This window comes from Chrysemys picta, chromosome 10 (assembly GCF_011386835.1).
Source record: "Chrysemys picta bellii isolate R12L10 chromosome 10, ASM1138683v2, whole genome shotgun sequence".
Taxonomy (NCBI): Eukaryota; Metazoa; Chordata; order Testudines; family Emydidae; genus Chrysemys; species Chrysemys picta.
The window spans coordinates 38538856-38552890 of NC_088800.1; the positions used below are offsets into that span (position 1 = coordinate 38538856).

Consider the following 14035-nt stretch of genomic DNA (forward strand, 5'->3'; position numbering starts at 1 on the left):
TGTATCCTCTCTCTGTCATGGCTTTTGAGATCTTCTCGTAGATCTTTGCATTCCATTTTTTCGATTGCTGCTCCGAAAGCACGGACTCATCGCCCCACACAGCAATCAGATCCAAGACTTCCCGATCAGTCCATGCTGGGGCCCTCTTTCTATTCAGCGATTGCATGGTCACCTCTGCTGGAGAACTCTGCATTGTTGCCAGTGCTGCTGAGCTCGCTACAATGTCCAAACAGGAAATGAGATTCAAACTGGCCAGACAGGAAAAGGAATTCAAATTTTCCCGGGGCTTTTTCTGTGTGGCTGGTCAGAGCATCCGAGCTCAGACGGCAGTCCAGAGCGTCAACAGAGTGGTGCACTGTGGGATAGCTCCCAGAGCTATTACCATCGAATTTCATCCATACCTACCCTAATTCGACATGGCCATGTCGAATTTAGCACTACTCCCCTCGTCGGGGAGGAGTACAGAAATCGAATTAAAGAGACCTCTATGTCGAACTAAATAGCTTCGTTGTGTGGACGGGTGCAGGGTTAATTTGATTTAACACTGCTAAATTCAACATAACCTCCTAGTGTAGACCAGGCCTCAGGCATGCAGGAGTGAAATCAGGAAGGCCATATCACACTTGGAGTAGCAGCTAGCAAGAGATGTTAAGAGTAACAAGAAGGGTTTCTTCAGGTAGGTTAGCAACAAGAAGACAGTCAAGGAAAGTGTGGGCCCCTTACTGAATGAGGGAGGCAAGCTAGTGACAGAGGATGTGAAAAAGCTAATGTACTCAGTGCTTTTTTTGCCTCTGTCTTCATGAAGAAGGTCAGCTCCCAGACTACTGCACTGTGCAGCACTGCATGGGGCGAGGTGACCAGCCCTCTGTGGAGAAAGAAGTGGTTCGGGACTATTTAGAAAAGCTGGACGAGCACAAGTCCATGGGGCCAGATGCGCTGCATCCGAGGGTGCTAAAGGATAGGGCTGGCTCTAGGTTTTTTGCCGCCCCAAGCAGCAAAAAGCGGGGGGGGGGGGAGATAAAGCCGCGATCGGCGGCACTTCGGCAGCAGCTCTGCCGCGCCTCTTCATTCTTCGGCAGCAATTCAGCGGCGGGTCCTTCACTTTGTGAAGGACTGAGGGACCCGCCCCCGAATTGCCACCAAAGACCCAGACGTGCCGCCCCTTTCCGTTGGTCGCCCCAAGCACCTGCTTCCTGCACTGGTGCCTGGAGCCAGCCCTGCTAAAGGAGTTGGCGGAGGTGATTGCAGAGCCATTGGCCATTATCTTTGAAAACTCATGGTGATCGGGGGAGGTCAAGGATGACTGGAAAAAGGCTAATGTAGTGCCCATCTTTAAAAAAGGGAAGAAGGAGGATCTGGGGAACTACAGGCCAGTCAGCCTCACCTCAGTCCCTGGAAAAATCATGGAGCAGGTCCTCAAGGAATTAATTCTGAAGCACTTAGAGGAGAGGAAAGTGATGAGGAACAATCAGCATGGATTCACCGAGGGCAAGTCATGTCTGACTAACCTAATTGCCTTCTATGACGAGATAACTGGCTCTGTGGATGAGGGGAAAGCAGTGGATGTGTTATTCCTTGACTTCAGTAAAGCTTTTGATACGGTCTCCCACAGTATTCTTGCCGGCAAGTTAAAGAAGTATGGGCTGGATGAATGGACTATAAGTTGGATAGAAAGCTAGCTAGATCATCAGGCACAACGGGTAGTGATCAATGGCTCCATGTCTAGTTGGCAGCCGGTATGAAGCGGAGTTCCCCAAGGGTCGGTCCTGGGGCTGGTTTTGTTCAATATCTTCATTAATGATTTGGAGGATAGCGTGGACTGCATCCTCAGCAAGTTTGCAGATGATACTAAACTGGGAGGAGTGGTAGATATGCTGGAGGGTAGGGATAGGACACAGAGGGACCTAGACAAATTAGAGGATTGGGCCAAAAGAAATCTGATGAGGTTCAACAAGGACAAGTGCAGAGTCCTGCACTTAGGACGGAAGAATCCCATGCACTGCTACAGACTAGGGACCGAATGGCTAGGCAGCAGTTCTGCAGAAAAGAACCTAGGGGTTACAGTGGACGAGAAGCTGGATATGAATCAACAGTGTGCCCTTGTTGCCAAGAAGGCTAACAGCATTTTGGGCTGTATAAGTAGGGGCATTGCCAGCAGATCGAGGGACATGATCGTTCCCTTCTATTTGACATTGGTGAGGCCTCATCTGGAGTACTGTGTCCAGTTTTGGGCCCCACACTACAAGAAGGATGTGGAAAAATGGGAAAGAGTCCAGCAGAGGGCAACAAAAATGAGCACATGACTTATGAGGAGAGGCTGAGGGAACTGGGATTGTTTAGTCCGCAGAAGAGAAGAATGAGGGGGGATTTGATAGCTGCTTTCAACTACCTGAAAGGGGGTTTCAAAGAGGGTGGATCTAGACTGTTCTCAGTGGTAGCAGATGACAGAACAAGGAGTAATGGTCTCAAGTTGCAGTGGGGGAGGTTTAGGTTGGATATTAGGAAAAACTTTTTCACTAGGAGGGTGGTGAAGCACGGGAATGGGTTACCTAGGGAGGTGGTGGAATCTCCTTCCTTAGAGGTTTTTAAGGTCAGGCTTGACAAAGCCCTGGCTGGGATGATTTAGTTAGGGATTGGTCCTGCTTTGAGCAGGGGTTGGACTAGATGACCTCCTGAGGTCCCTTCCAACCCTGATAGTCTATGATTTTATTGGGCAGCAATCGTAGAAACGGCATGTCTGGGGCTGGGATCCGGAGCGTCCGTTTGACTCTTTGGTCTTCTGGTACCCTTGTCTCAGCTCCTTGATTTTCACGCGGCACTGCGTTGAATCCCGGCTGTATCCTCTCTCCATCATGGCTTTGGAGATCTTCTCGTAGATCTTCGCATTCCATTTTTTCGATCGCTGCTCTGAAAGCACGGACTCATCGCCCCACACAGCGATCAGATCCAAGACTTCCCGATCAGTCCATGCTGGGGCCCTCTTTCTATTCAGCAATTGCATGGTCACCTCTGCTGGAGAGCTCTGCATCGTTGCCAGTGCTGCTGAGCTCGCCACAATGTCCAAACAGGAAATGAGATTCAAACTGGCCAGACAGGAAAAGGAATTCAAATTTTCCCGGGGCTTTTTCTGTGTGGCTGGTCAGAGCATCCGAGCTCGGACGGCTGTCCAGAGCGTCAACAGAGTGGTGCACTGTGGGATAGCTCCCGGAGCTATTACCATCGAATTCCATCCACACCTACCCTAATTCGACATGGCCATGTCGAATTTAGCGCTACTCCCCTCGTCGGGGAGGAGTACAGAAATCGAATTAAAGAGACCTCTATGTCGAACTAAATAGCTTCGTTGTGTGGACGAGTGCAGGGTTAATTTGATTTAACACTGCTAAATTCAACATAACCTCCTAGTGTAGACCAGGCCTCAGGCATGCAGGAGTGAAATCAGGAAGGCCAAATCACACTTGGAGTTGCAGCTAGCAAGAGATGTTAAGAGTAACAATAAAGGTTTCTTCAGGTACGTTAGCAACAAGAAGAAAGTCAAGGAAAGTGTGGGCCCCTTACTGAATGAGGGAGGCAACCTAGTGACAGAGGATGTGGAAAAAGCTAATGTACTCAGTGCTTTTTTTGCCTCTGTCTTCATGAAGAAGGTCAGCTCCCAGACTACTGCACTCTACAGCACAGCATGGGGAGGAGGTGACCAGCCCTCTGTGGAGAAAGAAGTGGTTCGGGACTATTTAGAAAAGCTGGACGAGCACAAGTCCATGGGCCCAGATGTGTTGCATCCGAGGGTGCTAAAGGACAGGGCTGGCTCTAGGTTTTTTGCCGCCCCAAGCAGCGAAGTGGGGCGGGGGTGGGTATTGTAGTTTTACGAATGCTTGATAAAGATCTTGTAGGTGTTTGTCTCTGTCTGAGGGATTGGAGCAAATTCGGTTGTATCTTAGGGCTTGGCTGTAGACAATGGATTGTGTGATGTGTCTTGGATGGAAGCTGGAGGCATGTAGGTACGTATAGCGGTCAGTAGGTTTCCGGTATAGGGTGGTGTTTATGTGACCATCACTTATTTGCCCTGTAGTGTCCAGGAAGTGGATCTCTTGTGTGGACTGGTCCAGGCTGAGGTTGATGGTGGGGTGGAAATTGTTGAAGTCCAGGTGGAATTCTTCAAGGGCCTCCTTTCCGTGGGTCCATATGATGAAGATGTCATCAATGTAGCTGAAGTAGAGGAGGGGCACTAGGGGACGAGAGCTGAGGAAGCGTTGTTCTAAGTCAGCCATAAAAATGTTGGCATACTGTGGGGCCATGCGGGTACCCATAGCAGTGCCACTGACTTGAAGGTATAAGTTGTCCCCAAATCTGAAGTGGTTGTGGGTGAAGACAAAGATCTTTATCAAGCATTCGTAAAACTACAATACCCACCTGGGGAAGTGAGGAAACAGATTGAAAGAGCAAGATGGGTACCCAGAAATCACCTACTACAGGACTGGCACAACAAGGACAATAACAGAACACCACTGGCCATCCCATACAGCCCCCAGCTAAAACTTCGCCAGCGCATTATCCACGATCTACAACCTTCCTGGAAAATGATCCCTCACTCTCACAGACCTTGGGAGGCAGGCCAGTCCTCGCTTACAGACCACCCCCCCAACCTGAAGCAAATACTCACCAGCAACTACACACCACACCACAGAAACACCAACCCAGGAACCAATCCCTGTAGCAAACCTCGTTGCCTACTCTGTCCCCATATCTACTCTGGCGACACCATCAGAGGACCCAACCACATCAGCCACACCATCAAGGGCTCATTCACCTGCACATTCACTAATGTTATATATGCCATCATGTGCCAGCAATGCCCCTCTGCCATGTACATTGGCCAAACCGGACAGTCCCTCCGCAAAAGAATAAATGGACACAAATCGGACATCAGGAATGGTAACATACATAAGCCAGTAAGTGAATACTTCAATCTCCCTGGTCATTCTATTACAGATTTAAAAGTCACTATCATTGAACAAAAAAACTTCAGAAACAGACTTCAAAGAGAAACAGCAGAACTAAAATTCATTTGCAAATTTTACATCATTAATCTGGGCTTGAATAGGGACTGGGAGTGGCTGGCTCATTACAGAAGCAGCTTTTCCTCTCCTGGAATTGACACCTCCTCATCCATTATTGGAAGTGGACTACATCCACCCTGATTGAATTGGCCCTGTCAACACTGGTTCTCCACTTGCGAAGTAACTCCCTGCTCTCCATGTGTCAGTATATAATGCCTGCATCTGTAACTTTCACTCTATGCATCCGAAGAAGTGAGGTTTTTACCCACGAAAGCTTATGCCCAAATAAATCTGTTAGTCTTTAAGGTGCCACCAGACTCCTTGTTGTTTTTGTAGATACGGACTAACACGGCTACCCCCTGATACTTGACACCATATATGGTATAATACTGCTTAAATACTGATGCCCGGAATTGTTTTTTCTTGGTTATAGGATCATAGAGTCATAAAAATGTAGGGCTGAAAATGACCTCAAGAAGTCATCAAGTCTAGCCCCCTGCACTGAGTTGGACCAAGTAAACCTAGACCATCCCTGACAAAAGTTTGTCCAACCTGTTCTTAAAAACCTCCAATGATGGGGAGTTCACAGTCTTCCTTGGAAGCCTATTCCAGTGCTTAACTACCCTTAGGCCTGGTCTACACTACAACTTTAATTCGGATTTAGCAGCGTTAAATCGAATTAACCCTGCACCCGTCCACACAACCAAGCCATTTAATTTGAAATAAAGGGCTCTTTAAATCGATTTCTGTACTCCACCCCGACGAGCGGAGTAGCGCCAAAATCAATTTTATCATTTCAAATTAGAGTTAGTGTGGCCGCAATTCGATGGTATTGGCCTCCGGGAGCTATCCCACAGTGCACCATTGTGACCGCTCTGGACAGCAATCTAAACTTGGATGCACTGGCCAGGTAGACAGGAAAAGCCCTGCGAACATTTGAATTTCATTTCCTGTTTGCCCAGTGTGGAGAGCACAGGTGACCACAGATAGCTCATCAGCACAGGTAACCATGCAGGCCGATAATCGAAAAAGAGCACCAGCATGGACCGTACGGGAGGTACTGGATCTGATCGCTATATGGGGAGAGGATTCAGTGCTAGCAGAACTTCGTTCAAAAAGACGAAATGCAAAAACTTTTGAAAAAATCTCCAAGGGCATGATGGAGAGAGGCCACAATAGGGACTCAGATCAGTGCTGCGTGAAAGTCAAGGAGCTCAGACAAGCCTATCAAAAAACAAAGGAGGCAAACGGTCGCTCCGGGTCAGAGCCGCGGACATGCCACTTCTACGACGAGCTGCATGCAGTTCTAGGGGGGGCCGCCACCACTACCCCACCTCTGACCGTGGATTCCGAGGGGGGGATCATCTCATCAGCTACACCTGAGGATTCTGCGGACGGGGAAGAGGAGGAGGAGGAGGACGAGCTTGCAGAGAGCACCGAGCACTCCGTTCTTCCCAACAGCCAGGATCTTTTTCTCAGCCTGACTGAAGTACCCTCCCAACCTAGTATCCAAGACCACGACCCCATGGAAGGGACCTCAGGTGAGTTTACCTTTTAAAATATAAAACTTGTTTTAAAAGCAAGGGTTTTTAACGATTACTTTGCCCTGAGGACTTGGGATGCATTCGCAGCCAGTACAGCTACTGGAAAATTCTGTTAACGTGTCTGGGGATGGAGTGGAACTCCTCCAGGGACATCTCCATGAAGCTGGGGGGGGGGGGGGGGGGGTGGCGGGGGGAAATTGGCCCAGAGCTTTTCAAGTTTGGCTAGCAGGGATCTTCCCTGATACCAGCCACGTGGTGGGGGGAGGGGTAAAGCGATCATCCCAGAGAATTCATGGCGGGGTGGGGGGTGTTTGGTTCCTGCATGGATCTTCCCTGATACCAGCCACGTGGTGGGGGGAGGGATAAAGCGATCATCCAGAGAATTGGATGGGGGCGGGGGGTTAGTTTGTTTTCTGCTGCTGAATGTTAACAGGAAAACCGCAGCACTCAACGGGCTTTGCTTGGTATGTGGGAAAGGAGGGCGCAGAAGCCGAAAGACAATGGCTTACCATGGCCGCATGCAAGCCGAATTCTGTTGCCCAGACCTGCGTCTGTGATCTCTAGCAGCAAAGCCACAGGCACTCAATATTAAGAGGCAAAATGCGACCTTGCACAGAAATCACATGTGCTATGTAATGTGAATAGTGTTGTTCACCGTGAAAGAGTATAAGCATTGTTCTGCAAAATGTATCTTTTAAAAAAATTCTCTCCTTTTTTCCCTCCCTCCAGCAGCTGCAAATTCTTCAAGCCTCCCTCCTCCGTCCCGAAGGCTATCACAGATAAGGCATCGGAAAAAGAAGACGCGAGACGAGATGTTCGCAGAAATCATGGAATCCATCCGCAGTGACAGAGCTCATCTGAATGAGTGGAAGGACACCGTTTCAAAGTATAGGAAAGAAGACAGTGAACGTGAGGACAGGAGGGACCAACGTGAGGAGAGGAGAGACGCTCGAGATGAGAGGTGGTGGCAGGAAGATCAGAGGAGGCAGGATGCAACACTGGGGCTGCTGCGTGAGCAAACAGACATGCTCTGGCGTCTGGTGGAGCTTCAGGAACGGCAGCAGGATAACAGAGTGCCACTACAGCCCCTGTATAACCCCCCTCCCCCCTCACCATGTTCCATAGCCTCCTCACCCAGACGTGTAAGAACGCGGGGGGGGGGAGGCTCCCTACACCTTCCCATTCCACCCCAGTGGACAGCCCAAGAAAAAGGCTGTCATCTTTTTAACCTTTTTTAGTGCCTTTTCCTTCCCCCCGATCCTCCTCCCAAACCCCACCCAGGTTCCCTCTCTCTTTTTATAATGTATTAATAAAGAATAAATGATTTTTAAACGATAGTGACTTTATTTGGTTTTAAAGCAAGCTGGGGGAAGGGGGAGGGTGGGTTCCTTACAGAGAATGAGTCAATAAAGGGGGCGGGTTTTCATGAAGGAGAAACAAACAGATATTTCACACTGTAGCCTGGCCAGTCATGAAACTGGTTTTCAAAGCTTCTCTGATGCACAGAGCTTCCTGGTGTGCTCTTCTAATCACCCTGGTGTCTGGCTGCACGTAATCAGCAGCCAGGCGATTTGCCTCAGCCTCCCACCCCGCCATAAAGGTCTCGCCCTTACTTTCACAGAGACTGTGGAGCACACAGCAAGCAGAAATAACAATGGGGAGATTGATTTGGCTGAGGTCTGAGCGAGTCAGTAACGATGGCCAGCGACCTTTCAAACGGCCAAATGCACATTCTACCACCATTCTGCACTTGCTCAGCCTGTAGTTGAACAGCTCCTGACTCCTGTCCAGGCTGCCTGTGTATGGCTTCATGAGCCATGGTATTAAGGGGTAGGCTGGGTCACCAAGAATAACTATTGGCATTTCAACATCCCCAACGGTTATTTTCTGGTCCGGAAAGTAAGTCCCTTGCTGCAGCCCTTTAAACAGAGTAGTGTTCCTGAAGACGCGAGCGTCATGAACCCTTCCCGGCCAGCCCACATTGATGTTGGTGAAACGTCCCTTGTGATCCACAAGTGCTTGCAGCACCATTGAAAAGTACCCCTTGCGGTTTATGTACTGGGTACCCTAGTGGTACCCTAGTGCTCCGGTGACAAGATAGGGATATGGGTTCCATCTATTACCCCACCACAGTTAGGGAATCCCATTGCAGCAAAGCCATCCACTATGGCCTGCACATTTCCCAGAGTCACTACCTTTCGTAGCAGCACCTGAGTGATTGCTTTGGCTACTTGCATCACAGCAGCCCCCACAGTAGATTTGCCCACTCCAAATTGATTCCCGAGTGACCGGTAGCTGTCTGGCGTTGCAAGCTTCCACAGGGCTATCGCCACTCGCTTCTCAACTGTGAGGGCTGCTCTCATCTTGGTATTCTGGCGCGTCAGGTCAGGGGACAGCAAGTCATAAAGTTCCATGACAGTGCCCTTACGCATGCGAAAGTTCCGCAGCCACTGGGAATCATCCCACACCTGCAACACTATGCGGTCCCACAAGTCTGTGCTTGTTTCCCTTGCCCAGAATTGGCGTTCCATGGATAGAACCTGCCCCATTAACAACATGATCTCCAAAGCACCGGGGCCCGCGGTTTGAAGAATTCTGTGTCCGTGTCCATGTCCATGTTCTCATCACGCTTGTCGCTGCGCTGCCACCGCCGCTGCCTCCTCGCCTCGTTTTTCTGGTCCTGGCTCAGCATAAACGCCACAAGAACGCGCGAGGTGTTTTCAATGTTCATGACTGCTGTCTTGAGCTGAGCGGGCTCCATGCTTACCATGGTATGGAGTCTGCAGTGTTCACCCAGGAAAAAAGGCACGAAATGGTTGTCTGCTGTCCGTTGCTTTCATGCAGGGAGGGAGGGAGGGGTGAGGCTGTACCCAGAACCACCTGCGACAATGTTTTTTGTCCCATCAGGCACTGGGATCTCAACCCAGAATTCCAATGGGCAGGGGAGACTGTGGGAACTATGGGATAGCTATGGGATAGCTACCCACAGTGCAACACTCCAGAAATCGACGCTAGCCCCGGAACATGGACGCACACCGCTGAATTAATGTGCTTAGTGTGGCCGCATACATTCGACTTTATACAATCTGTTTCCCAAATTCGAATTATATAAATTCGGATTAATCCCGTAGTGTAGACATACCCTTATAGTTAGAAAGCTTTCCTAATATCTAATCTAAATCTCCCTTGCTGCAGATTTAGCCCATTACTACTTGACCTGCCTTTGGTGGACATGGTTATGCTTCTACCTAAGGACTGTTCAACCTCTGTGAATACAAGAATCAAAATCCAAGTAACCGCTTCTGATCACCAACTCCTTCCCCTCCAACCCATTGACTTTATCGTGGTCGGTAGCTTTGGCACAGCTTTCTTTCTCTTCTCTTTAGCTCATTCCAAATGAAACTGTTCAATGGCAGGTGCATAATTGATGCTTCTTTTTATTAGTACATTGAGGCTGAAATATATTTCTGTTAAAAATCTGAAGAATGACATTCACAGAGTGTTAAATGATTGACACTCCAAATGGAACTCAGCACAGCAATTATTTGCCTATGCTAAGATTTATCGCTTTCTTTTGTAGTAATGCTGTCAATTGTGTACCTCCCACCCATGGAAAATCTTATTTCCTGAAGGAAGCATTTTAGTAGCCTGTAACTTCTTGTGAAAAGATGCAATACTGTATAGGAAGCAGATGAAATATAGGTAGATTAGAATAAGCAGATGTGGAAATATTAAACCATTTCTCAAGTGCCTCCTGTTTTACGTGCACAGCGTTACAGAAGTATTAAGTTCTTGTTTTGGTTCACTTAAATATTCGGGTAAGTGGACACTTAAAACACTGCAGCTGTGCTGATGCAGTGCTTAAGTGAAGAAACTCCTATGCCAACGGGAGAGCTTCTCCCATCAGCTTAGTTAATCCACCTCCCCAAGACGTGATAGCTGTGTTGATGGGAGAAGCTCTCCCGTTGACATGACACTGTCTACACAGGGGATTAGGTCGATGTAACTGCATTGCTCAGTGTGGATTTTTCACACCCCTGAGCAACATAGTTACACCAATATAGGTCTGTAGTGTAGACCCGACCTTTATTTCCAGAAAGTAATATTGTACTATGGCTAACACATTTTCCCTTTCATCTGGATGTTGTCTTGGAGACCACCCTGGCAACAATCAGAGTCTTAGAGGCAATCCAAAGAAACTCCCCGCTTGTCTGCTGAGGAGCAAGCCAAATTCCAGCTGGACAACACTCTGGGTGGCACGTCGGAGGTGATCCATCGCAAGGCGCTGCAGAGGATATATGCTGACAAAGCGGCCGACATCATAGACGGGCTGAGGAAAAATTCATTTGTTGCCGTTCCTATTGTGCTGAAATGGTACTTCCCAGGTTTCGGCATTATTACTTGTGTTTGAGTAAAACTCATCGTATGCTAGGCACTATCCAAACGTATAATACACACAGAGGCTCCAGTTGAGGAAAGCATACAGTCTGAGAAATGCAGATGCTTTTTATGTTCTAATAAGTGGTTGCGTTTCATAGTACCCAGCTACTATTGTGTCTAGTAAAGCCAAAACATCACTGGCCCTGCTGGCAGGATAAGGATTTTTTATTTTTCCTACCCAAGATAGGGCAGTCTTGAGTTCAAAAATCAAGCTGGGGTGGGGTTCTGTATTGTCAGTTTTGGACACAAATGAGTTTGATCCCATTATAAATCCCATCTGTGAAAGTGAAAAAGACTTTGAAGTGTAGAGTCTGTATTGGATTCAGGTTCCAACTCAAAAATTACTGTGTTCTACTGCCAGCCTCCTGATCAGAAAAAGGAAGTGAGTGCACAATATTGAGGGGGGGCCAGAGACCACTCTCTTGAATAATAGTTATAACGGGCAATTTCAACTCCCCACATATAAAATGTCAACCTCTGGAGAAGGTGAGGAGAAGGAGTTTTTCAATATTTTAAATGATTGCTTCTTGTAATAGCTAGTCTGTAGCTACACAAGAGGAGAGGTTATTGATTTAGCCCTGAATAACACTTAGATTCTGAATCAAGAAATAACTATGGTCAAACCATTGAGTGGTAGCGATCACAATATATATCAGTCCAGCATCCTTGGTGGAAGGGATCATACCAAAAATTAGTACTGTGATATGAGACGTAGGAAAGTGGAAGCTAAGTCAAAAGTTGGACACTTTTACAATCTTTAAAGCATAGGTTCCTGATCTATAGACTACAGGTCGTCAATGTGGTCTTGAATAGAAAGAGAGGTGGTTGACAGAATCTTCTTATACAGCCTCAATCTCTGCTATGAATTGAAGCAAATATGCCATTACTGTATATTGAAAAACTAACAAATCCCCCACCTAGCTGGAATTCTGTGTAGTGGTCACCCTATCTCAAGAAGGACATCTCAGTAATAAAGGACTCAGAAATGAGCATGGAGGGGAAGATGAGGCATGGGAAGACTGAGAAGTGATTGATGGTAATGAGACTGTTTAGGTTTGAGAGATAGTGGTATCACAGGCGTTTTTACAGAGGTATACAAAATCTGATTGCTGCTGCTATTTACCTTTTCATATACGGACAAGGGGATATGAAAATGTGAAAATGAAAGGCAGGAAATGTAAAATTGATGAAAGGAAGTTCTCTTCTCTAGTACCATCTGTGTAGGACTTTTTCTCTTGTGTCTTAGAACCTTAGCACAAGACTTTCCGAACTTCCTTAGCTCTTCCTTTTTTCACCCTTCAGGGCAGCCATGGTAGAGTGGAGTAAGAGCCAACCCCCTAGTGGTCACCACGTGTCACTCTTGAGTTTAAGTGCTGTCTTCCACCCAGTTCCTTGTTGAGCATGGTCAGTGAGCTGTAAAGAGAAGGTGGAAATTGAACTACAGTATTCAAAGAATGTGCGGAATGTGCCCCTACTAAACCGGCTGAAGGGGATAGTCCATAAATGAATGGAAACTAACCTTTGTGTTCTTTATAGCTTCTCTGTCCTCCTGGCTGGTTCTGGATTTACACAGCAAGAGGCTACAACAGCATTTTGATGGAACCGTGTCATCATACTTTTCCACTTTCCCGATACATCTCTAACAATGGAGAACAAAGGATAATTAGAAATGAAAGTAATTCCCTTTAACATTGTAGTTGCGGATTGTCAGATCTTTATTATGTGGCTCCCTAATGTCCCCGTCAGAATTGGGCCCCGTTATACAAATGCAGAAAGAGAACTCATGTCCGGAAGGACTTGCTTTTATGTTGCATCATGTTGAGGACATCTGCAGTCTCTAGCAGGTTCTCTACTGAGGCAGGGCATAATGTGAGAACTAGACGTAAAGAAACGAGAGATGAAAGGAGAGGGGTAAGACTATGAGAAGGTGCTCTTAGACACCAGGGTATGGACATGGTATGAAAACTAGATTAGAGGAGGGATATAGGTTTGCGAAGGGACTGCCAAGTAAGAGGTACTTCTGGGATCTGTGTGCTTCTAGACTCCTGGAATGTTCAGCAATTATATCTCTGCAAAGTTCCCATGTCTCATCAAAAGTATGTAGGCTGCCTAGATGTAAATTTCAGAGTAGCAGCCGTGTTAGTCTGTATCCGCAAAAAGAAGAACAGGAGTACTTGTGGCACCTTAGAGACTAACAAATTTATTAGAGCATAAGCTTTCGTGGACTACAGCCCACTTCTTCGGATGCATATGTAAATTGTGATTCCTTAATCCTCAGTGAAGAGAAAGAGCTGTTTTTTCCATTATGTCAAGATGTGAGAAGTCGAGGGTTGTCTGATTCCCAACTTGTGGTGTTTTTCCTTTAAACATGATCAAGTTGGTTACAGTGCACTCTTTGTGAAGTGACAGAATGGACTTCTTTCTTCTAGGCTAAGTATAAGCTGGCTGAGAGGTTCAGAGTTTTGTGTATGCCTGTGTTGCATGGGGTGAAACGAATATCTAGATACAGGACCATAACAAGTATCAGAGAAGTTTGAGAGCTCTGAAATGTCTGGCAAGTGGTTAAATCCATGTATTAAATAAATTATGGGATGTCACAGATACCAGGGACTCTTTGGGGCAGCTGGTTACAACAGTTGAGATTTCTGTTATTTGTAACTTCTCACAAAGCAGAATTCTGGGATATTGACAATGAACCCAGACCCAGTCCTGGGACTCTGTAGGAGGTATACGGGTGGGGGGAAAAAGTTTGGTTTATGTTCTGTTGAATGCCCTCATCATCACCCTGGTTAGTGGGGTATAGCCATGCATTTGTGGCCTATTTAACCTTCTGTAAAATAACATAGCCACAAAACCAATCTAAAGATTCATGGCCATTCCTGGAGAATTTTGCTATGCACGTTGTACCTCATTTGAAGTCCTTCTGAAACTTTCTGCTGTTTCAGTGGGCAATGGGCACTGAGCAGAAGCCTTACTGCCTCCAGCTTGTCTGGT

At 47.2% G+C, this 14035-nt stretch overlaps 1 protein-coding gene across 1 annotated transcript; it reads left to right on the plus strand.

Annotated features, from left to right (window-relative positions):
* Positions 1–5880: 5880 nt before the first annotated feature.
* Positions 5881–7871, plus strand: LOC135973845 (uncharacterized). The gene is made up of 2 exons (XM_065559010.1): positions 5881–6598; positions 7331–7871. Exons 1-2 carry the CDS (start codon positions 6067–6069, stop codon positions 7837–7839), a joined length of 1041 nt encoding a protein of 346 aa, XP_065415082.1. The 5' UTR covers positions 5881–6066; the 3' UTR covers positions 7840–7871.
* Positions 7872–14035: the final 6164 nt, after the last annotated feature.